Raw genomic sequence first — 17,597 nt, forward strand, 5'->3', positions numbered from 1 at the left:
CCAAGATATCAATGCCACAAAATCTGATAAAGGCAGCAGTATTGTACTTTTGAACAAATGTGATTATGTGGATAAAGTTCGTCCAGTTGTATCATCATTCACTACTCCATCTTACAAACTAGCTAGTAAACTGGATGTCCTAATTAAGAGCAAGACTAATTTCAAACCAAAGCATGGTATTTCCAACTCTGTGGACCTAGTAAATAAGTTAAAAGGTATATCTGTCTCCCACAATGATAAATTAGTGTCCTTTGATGTCTGCAGTTTGTTTCTTAACATACCACTGGTAGAATGCATTGATATTCTGACAGAGCTGTTGCACATGTCTAATGTCAATCCTGTGGAATTGAATGACTTGAGACTGGCCACACAGACTTGCCTGGCACAGAGCTATTTCAAATTCCAAGTCGCTCTTTATAAACAATTAGATGGCTTAGCTATGATGGTTCCCCCTCTTAGTCCACTGTTGGCTGAAATATTTTTGGATCATTTTGAACAAAATTTTCCAAAAACAGAACCTTTGAGTGTGCAAATATCAAATACTGGTTTAGATATGTAGATGATGTCCTGTGTATGTGGACTGGTACTACTAGACAACTCAATATATTTTTGAAAAACCTGAACAGTCAACATAAAAACATTCAGTTCACAATTGAGATTGGCAACAAATCCATAATCTCACCATTGACAGTACACACACACACACACACACACACACACACACACACACACACACACACACACACCCCTTCAAAATGTATAGAAGAAAAACTACAACTACAGGCACAGTAATACCTTCTTGCTCACAACACCCCATAGCTCACAAACATGCAGCTTTCCAGTCAATAGTACACCATCTCATACCTACCCGTATGTCCAGAGATGATTTTGAAGCAGAGTTAGATACAGTAAAATTTATTGCCACAGCCAATGGCAACAGCCAGTTCTTATTGGCCACATCCTGCACAGGAAACAAAAATGGAAAATTATACTCCTCCTCTATGCCCCACCTGCTTCCCCATCCACTGTCTGCAAGAAATGGTGTACACTACCATTTCTAGGTGAGGTATCACAGATTGTTGCCAAAGCACTGAAAGCTTGCAAGTATAGGCTTTCCTACTATGTTGAGAACATGACAGCCCAGTGTGTTTTTAATAGCAAAGATAAAACCCAGTTATTACCCAACAGTGGGGTATACAAAATCACCTGTTCTGATTGTGACAAATTTTACATCGGTCAGTCAGGCAGAGACATAGCAACTAGGCTGGCTGAACATGAATGCAGCTGGAGGTTACAGAATTCTGACTCCTCATTTGCTGAGCACGTACTGTGTGAGGGTCACAACTACCAGCCAGTGCCCCATGTACGAGGGTCACTCCAAAAGAAATGCACACTATTTTTTTTTAATCCATATCTTTTATTCTACATGTTTGAAAGTTTTACAGTGTGTAGATACATCCTTTAGGAACAAAATTTTCATTTCTCCACATAATTTCCATGTCTCTCAACTGCCTTACGCCATCTTGGAACCAGTGGCTGTATACCCACTCTGTAAAATTGTGCACCAACCTGTTGGAGCCACTGTTTGGCAGCATGCACAAGGGAGTCATCATCTTTAAACCTTGTTCCACGAAGAGTCTTTCAGTTTCCCAAAGAGATGATAGTCACATGGATCCAGGTCAGGACTGTAAGGCAGGTGTTTCAGTGTTGTCCATCCGAGTTTTGTGATCGCTTCCATGGTTTTTTGACTGACATGTGGCCGTGCATTGTTGTGCAACAGCAAAACATCCTGCATTTGCCGATGTGGCCGAACACGATGAGTCGAGCTTGAAGTTTCTTCAGTGTCGTAACATATGCATCAGAATTTATGGTGGTTCCATTTGGCATGATGTCCACAAGCAAGAGTCCTTCGGAATCGAAAAACACCGTAGCCATAACTTTTCCAGCAGAAGGTGTGGTTTTGAATTCTTTTTTCTTGGGTGAATTTGCATGATGTCACTCCATTGATTGCCTCTTAATCTCTGGTGAATAATGATGGAGCCATGTTTCATCACCTGTCACAATTCTTCCAAGAAATTCATCTCCACCATTCTCATACTGTTTCAAAAGTTCGCTGCATACCATTTTTCTTGTTTCTTTGTGAGCCACTGTCAACCTCCTGGGAACCTACCTGGCACAAACCTTTTTTAACACCAACACTTTCAGTATTCTGCAAACACTTCCTTCCCCTATCCCAATGTAGCATGACAGTTTGTTCACTGTGATGCGTCTGTCAGCAGTCACCAATTCTTTAACTCTCTGTACATTGTCTGGAGTGTGTGCAGTACGTGGCCTGCCGCTGTGAGGACAATCCTCAATATTGCCGTGCCCGCTTTCATCACGTAACCTGCTTGCCCATCGACTAACTGTACTGCGATCGACAGTAGCATCTCCATACACCTTTTTCAACCTGTTGTGGATGTTTCCCACTGTCTCGTTTTCACAGCACAGGAATTCTATGACATCACATTGCTTCTGACGAACGTCAAGTGTAGCAGCCATCTTGAAGACATGTTGTGATGGCACCACTCACGGGAACAGGTTGAATTAAGTTTGAAAACAAGCGGGAAGGTTGTGTCTACACACTGTAAAACTTCCATACATGCAGAATGAAAACTGTATTTTTACAAAACTAGTGTGCATTTCTTTTGGAGTGACCCTCTTACTTCCCTTAGCAAAGAAAGGCCATAAATTCAACCTGCTGGAAGCCCTGGAAATTAAAAAACATCTTGCTCACAGTCCGGATCTAATCCTAAATGATCCCACACAGCTCAACACTTCCCCTCTCCTAAACTTTATATAATCATCTCTGTTATTTACTACTTCCCACACTGTCTGTTCCTACATATTCCCATTTTCCTGTATTCATTAAGATCTTTTGTTTTATCGAAGTTGCCTATGATTCCATATAGACTGTAGTTTCAGGCTTTCTTTTAACTGGTACTTGTATTACTGTCCATGTTTAACACCTCTTTAATTGTCTCATCAAATATCGTTCATATTTTATTTGTTCATTTATTTAATGCAAACTGTTACACAGCCGCTGTTCTGAATATGATGTTAATGCTAAAATGCAGTACCACCACTCTCTCAAAGATTGCATTTACTGTATGTTCCCTCAAGCGCCTCCATTTCCTTGCATTTATTTATTTCTGTTTATCTTATTGATTTTCTTAAGTTCCTTATGTATTCTGTAGTTACATTAATAATTGTTTCTTCTTTTAATTGGTTTGTGTATCACTCTCCATGTTTTGTACCTCCTGATGTAGCCTTGTCAAGTACTAATTTTATATTATTTTATTAGTTTTGTTTATTAATAGAAACTGTTATGATGGCATGCTGATCCTATTTTGTGTTAAAGTTTTTCCTGTCTACTCCATTTTTATTTATTTACTGTTCAATTTTTTACTTTTTCATTGCGTTACCACCACACTGTCAAAAATGTTACTTAACTGTATGGTTCTGCTTCAGTTTAGACGTGTTACTTCTCTTCCAATGTTGTTAGCAAACATTGTAACTTCTTTGGTAACAATGCTCAGTAAATGTCTGAAGATGGCCTCGTAAGCTGAAAACCGGTTAACACAATAAAAGTAATATTGTAGAACAAAAGCAGACTGGTGCTTCTCATTTATTATACTGTTGTTTGACCATCGTGCAGAGTTCTATGAGGACAACATAGTAAGAAGCATCCCTAGTGTAGAGAATCAACTGAAAGAGGCAAAAACAAAGAAGTCACCAGGGGTTGATGGAATCCCAGTTCAATTTTACACAGAGTTCTCTATGGCATTGGCCCCTTAGCTAGCAGTTATTGTGAATTTATCTCTCTCGCCAAGGGCAAAGTCCCAAGTGACTGAAAAAAAGTGCAGGTGACTCCTGTATATAAAAAGGGTGAAAGAACGGACCGACAAAATTACAAACCAATATTCTTAATATCAGTTTGCTGCAGAATTCTTGAAAATATTTTGAGTTCAAATATAATAAATTTCCTAGAGACCGAAAAGCTTATGTCCACGAATCAGCACGGTTTTAGAAAGCATCGTTCATGTGAAACTCAACTTTCCCCTTTCATACATGATACACTGTGAACTATCTATGAGGGACAATTGGGAGGCTCCATATTCCTAAATTTATGAAAAGCATTTAACACTGCAGACTGTTAATGAAGGTACGAGCATATGGAATAAGTTCCCAGGCATGTGAGCTGCTCAAAGACTTCTTTAGTAACAGAACCCAGTATGCTGTTTTCATGTAAAATGTTCATGAGAGACAAGGTTATTGTCAATAGTGCCCCAAGGAAGTGTAATAGGACCACTGTTATTTTCTGTACACATAAATGATTTGGCAGACAGGGTGGGCAGCAGTCTGCAATTGTTTACTGTTGATACTGTGTTGTATGGGAAGGTGTCGAAGCTGAATGACTGTAGGAGGATACAAGTTGACTTGTGCAAAATTTCTAGTTGGTGTGATGAATGGCAGCTGACTTTAATGTGGAAAAATGTAAGTAATGTGGATGAGTAAGAAAAGCAAACCTATAATGTCTGGATACAGCGTTAGTAGTGTCCTGTTTGACACAGTCATGCCATTTAAATATCTGGGTGTAGTATTGCAAAGCAGTATGAAATGAAACAAGTATGCAGGATTATGGTAGGGAAGGTGAGTGGTCGACTTGGGTTTATTGCGAGAATTTTCAGAGGAGACCGCATATAGGACTCTAGTCAGTTCTTGAGTACTGCTTGGGTGTTCAGTAGTTGGATTAAAGGAAGATGTTGAAGCAATTAAGAGGTGGGCTGCTAGATTTGTTACCGGTAGATTTGAACAACACATAATTGTTACAGAGGTGCTCAAATGGGAACTCCTGAAGGGAAGGTGACACACTTCTTGAGGAACACTATAGAGATAATGTAGAGAACTGGCATTTGGAGCTGACTGCAGAAAGATTCTACTGCTGGCAACATACATTTTGTATAAGGACAATGGAGCCAAGATATGAGGAATTAGGGCTCGTACGGCAACTTACTGACTTGTTTTTCGCTCATTCTATTTGCAAGTGGAACAGGAAGGTAAATGAGTATTGGTGCTACAGGGTACCCACCGCCATGCATTGTACAGTGGCTTGCATAGTATATATGTAGATGCAGATATAAATCTAGTTTTTACAGATTCCTTCTTCGATTTACATGTTTTGATAGTAGTAACCACTGTAATTACTAATTTCCAGGCTCGTTAGTGAAATGACTGTTGAAGAAAATATTCTGAAGAAGGCTAATCAGAAACGATTGTTGGGAGATCTTGCAATTGAAGGAGGAAACTTCACAACAGCATATTTTAAAAAAGTAGGTGACCAATATGTACAGTGTATTAGTCATTCAGCTGATTATTACATATCAATGTGTGACTAATTTCATTTGTCTTTTACTCTGTGTAGTTTGAATGGTTTCCTAAAAGAGTTGATTTTTAAATTATATTTCCCATTTTAATTGTGTGTAATATATTGATATTGTTTGTTTCCAGTCAACAATCCAGGATCTCTTTAATATTGATATCAATGAAGATGACCCATCAAGAAGAATGGCTGAAATTTTGGAAAAGGATAATGAAAAAGAGAAAAAGTCTAAGGATGAATCTCAGGTATGCTATACCTGTTGCAAGATAATAAATAACTGATCAGTTCACCATGTAAATTAAATGTGTGTATTGTGCCTTGAGGAAGGTTAAGCTGAATGGCCTCAGATTTGCCACTTACTAATATGCAAACGAAAGTGGAGTGTTTTGAGGAATTGAACATTTTATAACAGAGGTACAGTGTCTGTATCTTAGTTACATGGCAATACCCTTCAGATATACAGGCAAGTCCTAATGACTTTGTAATGTGGTCCCTGCTTAAGATACATCAACTTTTTAGGGAAGGGCTCAACTTTGATTTTGTGGTATCAGTATTTCTGAGAATTCTATTTTCTGGTAACTGTGATTTTTAGTTGTGATTTGTCACAGTTTAAAACCACAGTTTATGAATTCACAACTTGCATCCCTCTGGAACATTAAAATGTGGTTTCTGCTATCACTGTAGATGTTAATACTATGATTAGGTCACAAGCAGCAACTAACAGGCACTAGTAAGTGCATTTACTAACTGATATTTCTGGGCAGTTGAGCTGTGTTAATGCAATGAAAATGGTATGTTCTCCCACGTAAAGTGTGCTAACTGAGTATTTCAAGAGAGTGTCATTGAAGTCATTATGTGATCTGAAAGAGATGATAAATAATTGTGAAACATACTGTGAATGAATAATGAGAATTCCATTCTCCCCTTATTCAGGCTGTCCCATACCCAATATTTTTTGACAAGCAATTACTGACAAACACTTAAGAAAGTATTTTAAAGTTGACATGCATGTGAGAAGTGTGGGAGGTACAGGTCTTCCAGTTAAAAGCTGACACCAGGAATAGTTAAAGTGCAGTTTTTTGAATGTACACTCAGAAGTTTACCTGTGTATTGTGGAGCTGAAACAATATGCATTTTGTGAATAAACTATGTTAAAAATTTGGTAAAAGTTACGTAGTGGACTCCACTTCCATTTTTCATGGTTTCTGTAAGAACTGATCCACAATTCTAGTAAATGGGAAGGTGTTTCCTTCAAAAGAAAAAAAAATGAAGTGAAATATTTCTCTGATTCTGCCAAAATGTAACTAGTGCTTGATGTTTTTGTATGGTTATGACAGCATAGCATTTAAAAAAAAGAAAAGAGAAGAAAACGATCATTTTGCCATATTGTTTCTTAAGTGGGTGGTGATATGATTCCCTTTTGACTTCTAATTTAGAGTAATATGTTTTCCTTTAATTGATTTTTAATTGACGTGATAGTATGAGGAAAGACAGATACCATGTACAGTGGTGTCGTGTGTTGGTACATCCTCATTACTACACTTTCCTACATAGTAAATTCCTTTTTGGAAGTCCCAGTCCCAGTTGCAATATACACAGGTTAAAATCATTCGTTTATACTTGCTCCCTCCTCGTTTATCGTTTTCAAATTGAGTTGTACAAGTATTGTTTGGCTGCTGCAGTATTTGTTGCCAACAGTTTCAGGTATTGTGGGAACAGGATGTTTGTGGCCTTCTGGTTAGGAAAAGTGCAGGGAGACTGTGCTGTTGAGTGCTGGCAACTTTTGTGTGTCATACAAATCATTTGCTACCGTAGAAATGACACAGAGAAATAGTTTGTATAGGTTGGCAGTAGCTCCGATCACTTCTGATTTCTGTAGCAGTGGAACAATAAATCAACTACTTATTAGTGTGTAACTATGTCATGTGTGTTCTTCGTTAGTGTTTAGCATTTGACTCTCTCTCTCTCTCTCTCTCTCTCTCTCTCTCTCTCTCTCTCTCTCTCTCTCTCTCTCTCTCTCTCTCTCTCTCTCTCTTTTCAAATAGTGTAGTGATACATCGTGGACAAAAAGACAGTGTGACAAGATAAGAAAACTGGAACATTAATCAGAAACTGGACAAAAATTCCTTCATTAAGCATGTTGATATTGAATGAAAACTGAATGTTTCTCCATCAACATTAACATTAAATACAGTAATGAGCAAATGAAAAATAATAGGAGCAGCATGTTTGGAAGAAGTAAGTGACAAACATAAATAAGTGCATGACAGTCACTCTCCAGAACTGGAAAAGGTGCTATTGAAGTAGATAAAACAAGCTCATGCCATGAATATTTCAACGGGTGGTACTGTGATTCGCACTAAAGCAATATATTTGGCACCAAAGTTGAGACACTCAGATTTCAAAACATCCAATAGTGGATCAAAAGATCCAAGAACTGAAATAATTTAACATATTAATGTGTTCAGGGTGACACTGGAAGTGTTAAACATTGACACTGTTCAGTCATGGAAAAAGACTTTCCCATCATACAAAAATACTGTCCCAGTGATGTTTGTAGTGCAGCTGAAACAGGCTTATTTGTTCAACTTCTGTCTAATGAAGCTCTTGAGTTCAGAGGAGAGAAATGCCACAGCACAAAATTTAGTAAAGATAGGCTAATTGTCTTATTATTTTGTAATGAAAAGTTGATGCCACTAATAACTGGAAAGGTAAAGAGTCCACAAGGCTTAAAAATGTGCAGACATTTCTATGTAAGTATACATCTAATTTGAAAACATGGGTAATGACAACTATATTTGGACAAATCTTGTGTGCAAGTTTGGGTGCTAGAAATAGAAATTTTGTTTATTGGTCGGTGTGAAGTATATCCCCAAAGACACATCGTATCAGTGTAATATAAATTTTTCTTCCCATCTGTATAAGCCACATTCAGCCACTCAACCAAGGCAGTATACATTGCCTGAAACAAAAATACAGGAACAGGCTGGACTGTCTTCGTACTGCAGTGAGAAAGGTAACAATCTTAGATGCTGTACATTTTGTAAGAAGTGCGTGGAATTCTGTGCATAAATCTGAAACTGCTTGAAGAAGGCTGCTTTCATCGGATGGTACTTATGGAAGACATCACACCAGAAAAAGAAGTAATTGCAGCTGAACAATGGCTGCAAAAATGGGGAAGGAAGGAAACACACAGTACCTTAGAATCACTGCATTTGTTGACAGTGACGAAGGTGTTGCCATCTGATAGTTCATGGCAGTTAATGATGTCTTACACAACAAATGGCAGAGATACAAGAAGAAAGTGAAAATGAGGATGAACCAGAATCTTTTCCACTTCCTACACGTCCATAATGACTCCCTTCTTCAAATTTATCAAGGGTGTGGTGCCCCTCTAGAACTCAAAAAATTACATGTCCGACGTATTTTATTTAGCCAATTTCACCTTATTTAACACATTTTTGTTTCTTGCATACTAATGTGTAATTTTGAGAGTTTATGGGTGTTATAGTCTGAACATGTTCTTGAAAAGGCACATTTTGAATTATAATTTATTTATATTGCATGTCAGGCTGTGTGGCATTAAAAGATTGCAGATTGCATATTGCCAAATCCCAAAATTTGGTACCCTTAATTCTGAATTACCACCAACAAAAAAATCAAATCATCACCAAATGATGTAATTTTCAGTAGTACTTTTTCCCACTTATGACCTTCAAAATCTGTGGTTCCTTCAAAAATGTTTTTGGGAGATTCCACCATAAAAACAGCATCGGGTCACCCATAGACATGTGAACAAGAAGGTGATGGGTGTAGTTCAGCCTCAGACTTGCATCATTTGTCAGACACTCACAGTGGCTATTTATCTACTTCATGTACTGTATTCCCTAACACTGTTGTCTATATTTTATCCATAACTTAGCATTTTATATAAATATATTTTAACATAAATGGTCATTACAGGTATGTTCTTTCTTTTACAGGCACCCACTGAAGAAAAGGCTGCTTTAGGTGCTCTAGAATCAGCTTTGGCTGCTGCAGAAGATGAATCTGATGTCCTTGCTGCAAGAACTGCCACAGCTGAGGCAGCTGCTGATCTTGCAGAATTTGATGAGTCTATTCCACTAGAGGAAGCAGAAGGAAATGCAGCTTCAGGAGAACAGGAAATTAGCAAGGCAGAACAAGAAGTCAGACAGTTAGAACAACAGGTAAATGTGCAACCAGAAAGGTTCACAGCGTTTCTGGACATTCACACTTACTACTTTTTGTTCTCCATTTTATACATTGGATGCCACATACTTGCAGTAAAATAGGAAATTCTCAGACATTCTGCCCTGAATTCATTCTTCCTCACCCGCACAACACTCCGCACATCCACCTTAAACCTTTAAACCTAACAATCCTGGATGCCCCATTGCAGTTTGTTATTGTGCCCTGACTGAATGAATTTCAGTCCTCATTGACCAATACCTACAACCAGATGCCCAAAATCTAGCCTTCCACATCAGAGATACCAACTGCTTCCTCCTCTTACTCTACGTCATCTCCACACTTGTACCTCCTGGATCCCTCCTCATCATTATTGACATCACTTCTGTTTATGCCAACATGCCTCATGCCCATGGTCTTGGCCACTATTGAACACAACCTCTTCCAATGTCCTTTAGGCTCCAAACCTACTGCCTCATTCGTCATACACCGTCCTGACTTTTTCCAAAACTCTATAAACACCTCATATGGGTCAGGTTCATTGATGATTTCTTCATGAACTGGATGTAGGACCAAGACACACTATTGTCATTCCTACACAACCGTAACAACTTCTCTCCCATCCGCTTCACTTGATCTACTTCAAAACAGCATCAGCATGCCACCTTCCCGGACATTAAGCTTCTCCTCTCCGATGGCTCCATCCACACCTGTGTCCACATGAAACCCACCAACCACCAACAGTACTTGCATTTTGATAGCTGCCCCTGCTCCTCCCCAAATAGTCCCTCCCATACAGCTTAGCCACCCAGGATGGCATAACTGCAGTGACAAGAATGGCCTGGTATGTTGAAGGTCTCATAAAAGCCTTCACAGACAGGCACTACTCCCAGACCTAGTCTGCAAATAGATTTTTCATGCCATATCCCCACACACCCCCAGTTGTCCAAACACCCCAAGAACCAGTTACAGAAGAGTACTGCCTTTGTCACCCATTCCATCCTGGACTGGAACAGCTGAACCACATCATTTGTCAGGGCTTTGATTACCTATCATTATGCCCTGATGTGAGGAACATCCTACTTAAGATCCTTCCCACCCCTCTTAAAGCAGTGTTCCGTACACAACACCTTGCCGCAGGGATCATCCCTGTGGAAGACCCAGATGCGAGGCCTGCGCAATCCACCCACCATGCACTTCCTGTTCCATCCCTGACACAGGCTTATTGTACCCAATCAGTGGCTGGGCCATGTGTGAAAACAGCCATATCATATACCTACTCTACTGCAATCATTGCACAGCTTTTTATATTGGTAGGACTCCCAGCTAGCTGTCGACCTGGATTAACAGCCACTACCAAACTGTGGCCAAGAGCAAAGTGGCCATCTTGTGGCACAGCATGCAGCTGAGCATAACAGGCTTGGTTTCAATGGCTGCTTCACTACCTGAGCTATCAAGATCCTCCCCTCCACCAGTAGCTTTCTGAACTGCACAGATGGGAGTTATCCTTACAACACATTCTCCCCTCCTGGTACTATGTAATTATCTCAGCCTTGACCTAAGGTAACCTACTGTTACCACATCCTCCATCCTACAGTTTCCACCCCCTCTGTCCTATCACCACCTCCCAGTTAATGTCTCCTCATCCTCAACATGTTTCACTCTCTGCTAACACATCCACTAATCTTTTCCCCATCTCCGTTCCTCTCTTTTCCCATTCCCCACCACCCATCCCCTTACTCACCCACATCCTCCTGATGCTGCACCTGCTAGCCTTGTTATGCTGTCATCCAGTCCCAGTATGCTCCACCAGACAGTACTCTTCTCTCCCCCACCCGTACCCAGATATCCCTCCCCTTCCCAGCACCACTCCAGATTGCTGCTTTCGTTCAGTGCGAGAGTTGCATTCTGGCCGCAGTGGGCGGTGGTAGCAGTTTGTGTGTGTGTGTGTGTGTGTGTGTGTGTGTGTGTGTGTGTGTGTGTGTGTGTTTTTTCTTCTGAAGAAGGGTTTGACCAAAGGCTCAATGTGTAACAGTCCGTTTGTTGTGCCTGTCTGCAATTTAATGTGTTGTCTTTACACCAAGTAGCAACGTAACCTTTTCATTATATTGTTCATATTCCAATCCGGACATTCCATTGGTCTAACAAAAATCTTTGTCATAACCGTCTCAAATCTGTAATATGTAATGTATGATGTGTTAGCTCCCTCTTTATTTATTTGTAAACCCATATATATGGTGGAACAAATTATTTGTTTCTAATTGAGAATGATATAATTTTTTCCACTATTAGAGTGTCTGAATTTTGTGTGTGTTTCATGAATTTCCTCATATTAATACACTTGTTAACTGTGTCCACAGCTCATTCCATATCAAAATTTAACTTAAACCTTATGTGATACTGTTTCTTATGTAATATAATGTGATTCTTCTAAGCAAAGTTGGTTAGTGATAAAAGACTGGACTGATGATGAGAATGATAACATTTTCAGTTCAGGTGCAAGTATTCTAGTTTAAAATTCTTAATCAGGGCACATGTACTTTCCTGAAAATGCTTCTGTTAAAGTGATTACTTTGTAATAAAAATATATTAAAGGATAAGAGAAGTGGAGAAAAGAAAGGAAAATGAATCAATAAATTTTTATTTATGACAGCTGGGCAACAAAGGTGTATCACTATCCTCATGGTGACATTGATAGAAGTTACATTATGAATTAATTTTTATGTATTTATTTTTTCCAAAATGTGACACAATATCATAGTCGTTATATAAGTATTAAAAAAAAGTACATATTCCTTTAACTTTTGTGATTCTCAGGAAATTAGCTACCCATACTTTTACTCTCATCAGGATTCATTTGTTTAACCGTTCTTTGAAAACACTGTCCTCATCACATTGTTAACTGATGTTAGTAGCACCATAACTCTTTCCATTATAATGAGAATGACTGTTATATCATTGCATTTTTGAATAGTAATAACCAATCTTTATGTATGATAGTGATAGTGTAACTAGTGCCCAATTTTAAGCTATCTTAATGTAGTAGTGTAAAACAGGGCTTAATTATGTTAGCTATTTAGTTTTTCTCTTACACATTTCATTACATTTGTAACAATATTTAAGTAACTCATAAATAATTTTCAGCTTACTCCTGTGGAACGCTATGCAATGAGATTTGTTGAGGAGACTGAAGCAGCATGGTCAGCAGAGCAATTGGCAGCAGCTGAGGCAGAAATTGAACAACAAAAGCGGGAATGGGAACTTGGAAGACTCCAGGCATTGAAGGAGGAAGAAGAGCGATGTGCACACCTTACTGAAGATGAAGAAGAACAACCACTCACATTTTCACGTGTGGCTGCTCATAACCAGGTTAATAACACAAGTTCTCACACAACAAAATTCAGAGGCAGTGGCTTAACGCGTGGGCGGAGGGGTAGGGGGGGCCGTATGTCTAGTCAAACGACTCGCGTGCGAAGTCGAGGTGGTGCAAGCCATTCTACAGACAGTGAAAGTGAGGTCACAATGGGATCTGAGACTACAACCTCATTTGCAGACCCTGACGGTTCAAGTGGTTCAGGTAGTGAAAATTCTGATCTGGAAGTGAAACATGTTGCAAAATCGTATGCCAACAATCATCGTGTTTCAAATAATGAAAGTCCTAGGACTCGTTCTAGGGGATCTGTTAGCATTAATCTTTGGACTTTAGATGTGAGTCCTATCTTACCAGGAGTTAAACCTGTAGGTGGTGTTCCTGGTCAGAATGGTATTGCATCAAAACGGGGTAGGAAAAGAGCATCTTTTGGACCACATAGCATTATTCGTGGAGGCCGTAACTCGGGCCCTGGCAGGCCACCTGCAGCACATAACCAAATAAATAGTGGACAAAATGTGCCTCTCAGTGCATCATCGCCAATTACCCCCTATGCAAATCCAAATCTTGTGATAAGGACGCGGCGTGCCTCAACCACGCCTTCAAATATGCCTGCCCCCACTAGTCTTAATGAATCTATAAATGCAGTACTGTCTCGGAAAGGAATAAGACAAGGGCGTATTCCACGCAGATCTGAAAACAGTGTTGATGGAAATGGTCCTGTGACCTGAGTTACATGCAACACTCCAATAAAAAATTAAAAGATATATATTTTAAGCTGCCTGGAGGCACTTTAATAATTTGGCAAGAGCTGTGTGACTTGGAGCCTTAGTGGCTCAGTCTATCTTGCAAGTAACACATAGTTTCTTTGTAATTTGTACATACATTTCCAGAGCTCTTTTAGTCTTATATAGTTTTTTATATTTTAATTTCAGGCAGTGAATCAATTTGTATGTTTGCGATGAAATGGCACAACCTGTTTGAAACATGTTTGTGGTCTGATTGCAAGTTCATATTTAAGATGTCATGTTATGTAATTGTGTTTATACGTGCAATGTACAAATGGACTGTGAGAAGTAGTATGGTGCCATGTGGTAAAAACATGTGCTTCATATGAGAACTATAATTGTGACATGTTGTCACTTGTATTGAAGAAAGTGTAAAAGATTAGTGTGAAGAAAGGAAATAAATTAAATTTTCTTTCCTTGCTATTTCCTGTGTTTTACTTATTTCCTGGTACGTTTCCAAGTGGATACAAAGGTTGAGCTTGTTTTGGTGTCAAAAAATTGCTCGATGTGCTTGTTTGTATTGTGAAGTCTGTCAAAATTAGTTTGGTATGGCACAGGCCTGTCATTGAGTAGGCAAATTTTGAAGAGTAATCTTACGTAACATGTTGCAGTGATAGGCCCTGTTTCATGCAGACTGAAATGGCCCTATTTTTATTTATTTACTGTGGCACCAAAACTCTGCCTTTGCCATTCCAAACTTGGAGATGATCCAAGATATAAGCATGCACAGCGAGCAAGGAGAGGAAAGTGTGGTAGCTCTTCAATGAAGCCATTTAGTTGCTTGAATTAGAACAATCAGATTGTCAAGTCTCACATAACACATCAGAAAACATTGGTGAAGATTGAGTGAGTGTTTTAGTAATGACATGTAATGCAGTACTGCCATTTTGCCAAATAATATATTCTGTTTCATAGCCCGTTTTGTGTAAGTCAGGCTTCATTCGTACCATGTTTTGTGAGACCAGTGGCATTTATCATCAGGTTTTATTTTAATTACACTGAAACACAATATTAGAGACTCATGTCCTGATGTTGCACAGATTAATTAATAACACACATTTTGAGACAGTACGACGCATTACATGTTAACTGAACTATTAATTCTCTGGGAAGTTGGTCAAGTTCTTTTTCAGTAATCTTTCATAAGTTTGTCTCGGGGCATATTTCTTCATTGGGTTTTTGAAGTGATAGAAGGGAAACCAGGCTGTATACTTAAGAGTTGAATGATTCATAATGCCATATATAACTTGTCAAATGTATACTTCGAGCTGAATGATTCGTAGTGCCATATATAACTTGTCAAAAAAAAAAACAAAAAAAAACAAAAAAAACAGTCTGAGCTTCCATTTTATGAACATGAATGAACAATTCAATTGAGCCTGATAGACAGATCAATAAAACACCAGTGTTCATAAATCTACTTTGTCAGATATATGTTTAAAAAAATCGTGAAGTTCGCTATCACATAATGATAGCTGGTAGCAGAAAAATATGGCACAGGGTAACAAAAGGAGGAGAAAATGGGAAGCATATATATACTGAAATGGACGTAGACTAAATGAATGGTCATGTTGCTGCTAGTGGAGTGGGAGTGTCGCATTTTTATAAAAATCCGTTTGTATACTGTCAGTTACATGAGGCTAAGATCTTTACATGTATTGGGAGGAAAATTTTTGGTTTTGTAGTACACAAAATTAAAATCAAAGTTTAGATCTTGAGTCATGCAGTGAAAGTTTCGTAATTTGGTAATTGCTTTAGCTTCTGTACTGTGTACAAAATTACATTACATTGGCCAAAATTGATTGTTTTCATTGTTAGTTTTATAAAGTGCTAGTTTTCTGTGATAAAGATATGGCCTCAACAAAAATTGCTGTGGGGTGAAAAGCTGTCATTTTCGAGCTGTTTGGACACTCAGGTTAACACAAACAGTAGCAAAGATCTAGATCAAAAAATGGATGAATTTGGAATTACACATGACACCATCCATTGCACATTGAACAATAAGACCAGACTGTAAATAAGAGTAAACTACTTATAAGCTCAAGATGTTACTCCAGAGCATGCCACATAAGAAATGGAACATGTGACAAGAGTTAGAAGTAGAACCAGTTGAATGTAGAATAATTAAATACAGCAATACCTAATATTAAATCATACAGAGGATGGATAACCAAGACTTAAATTGCTTTAGCATACAAACTGGCAGATAGAAAAAAATGTAGGAAAAATCTAAGATGATGTGGGTAGGTACCATATTTACTTGAGCGTAAAACGACCCCCTTTTTCTAAGGTGCTCCTTGAGAAACACATAATTTTAACATATTCCAGCTAATGAAAATTACAAACTTATACTGACTTGAGATATCTGCTTAAAAAGTTAATATTACATTTATCCTGAAATTAGGCCGTTTATTCATTGTCTACATTTTAATATACAGTAAGTAATAAAATAAACAAAAATAAATTGTTTACATTAATTTTTATATTTACTGCCTTCTTTGTGTGCTTAGCCTGTCATCTGCAGTATCACTATTTTCAACCATCATTGTTGTCATCCTAAAGGGACAGCTGTAAAGCTTGTATCTTCATCGCCACAAATATTTTGTTATTTCTTCAAAATATGTTCCACTTTCTGAGGCTGTGGCTACGGTGGGACATGAGAACACACACATCGTATTTCGCTTCTGGACTGCCGTGGGAATTTTACAATGTCTGTTCCTTCCAAAAATATTGTCTGCCTGCTGCTCTCTCATTGACGCCAAATTCCATTGCGAACTGTGTGTGCCATGACTGTATTATTGTCAATATATTTTGGTTAAATGGCAGCATTGATCATAAATATTGAAATCCTTTATTTTACTGATTGATTTCAGTCACTGTGTGACTATCTTCAGTTCACTGGCTGTGTAGAACCAGCAGCCAACCGTCATACAGCACGGTGGGCTTTGACAATATAGTTGAGCGAAATACAGAATTACGCCACTGGTCCCAGGGCCTAGACTTTTAGCAAAACTGTATGCTGTTGTTGAGTATTTGTCCAATTTTGAAGTCATTTCGATTCCTAGTACAAATAGACTCTGGCACAAACTGCAGTTTAAACATGGTAGACATTCATAAAAAGCCAAAGTATGTAGTATAGTTTCCCATGGTTAACAACATGATGAAACGTATTGGCTACTCACCACACCCCAATCCACAGTCATTGTAGTTCTCAGCCAAACTGGTGTCACTGCCCCCTTTCAACCCTTCCATAGTTCTGTGCTTGAGCAAAAGTGAAACATGGATGGCAATATCTTCTAGAGTACAGGTCATATATAACTACAGCAATTAATACATAAATAAAAGATTGCAGTCATGATTCAGTGCAATTCTGGAACTTCTGCTTGTCCTGCGATCTACTGATCTCTGTTGATATTATCTCCACAAAGGGTTTTTCGGCTGTAATTTGTTCTTGTGATAACAATTACAGTCAATTTAATATGATATATTTTGTTTGTTAGACATTTAGTTCTAGATTAATTTTCGTTCTCATTTCACCTTAATGTCACCATCTTGCTCTACAGCTGGTGACGTTTTATTATAATGCGCAAACAGCGACTGAATTTATCATTTTCAACCCACTTGTTAAATCATTACAGTTTCTCATAACCAAACAGAATTTTGATTTGTGTTCAGAATCAAATATGGTTTTTGAAGGACAAGATTTTTGCCTTTGAATATTACCTTTATTTCAAAAGCAGCATATATACGGTATATATAAGATATCCATGCATGCACGAGAACTTTTTTTGCAAACCTGTTCAAATAC

General features: G+C 38.4%; 1 protein-coding gene across 4 annotated transcripts in view; it reads left to right on the top strand.

Annotated features, from left to right (window-relative positions):
• Positions 1 to 17,597, top strand: part of LOC126477588 (helicase domino) — a 423,343-nt gene that overhangs the window by 219,495 nt on the left and 186,251 nt on the right. For all 4 annotated transcript variants that reach the window (XM_050103628.1, XM_050103631.1, XM_050103630.1 and 1 more), the window contains 4 exons: positions 5,258 to 5,372; positions 5,551 to 5,667; positions 9,406 to 9,630; positions 12,776 to 13,000. In XM_050103628.1, the coding sequence (XP_049959585.1) occupies positions 5,258 to 5,372; positions 5,551 to 5,667; positions 9,406 to 9,630; positions 12,776 to 13,000 (682 nt within the window). The remainder of the gene's footprint in view (positions 1 to 5,257; positions 5,373 to 5,550; positions 5,668 to 9,405; positions 9,631 to 12,775; positions 13,001 to 17,597) is intronic.

The sequence above is a fragment of the Schistocerca serialis genome, chromosome 1 (genome assembly GCF_023864345.2).
Source record: "Schistocerca serialis cubense isolate TAMUIC-IGC-003099 chromosome 1, iqSchSeri2.2, whole genome shotgun sequence".
Classification (NCBI taxonomy): domain Eukaryota; kingdom Metazoa; phylum Arthropoda; class Insecta; order Orthoptera; family Acrididae; genus Schistocerca; species Schistocerca serialis.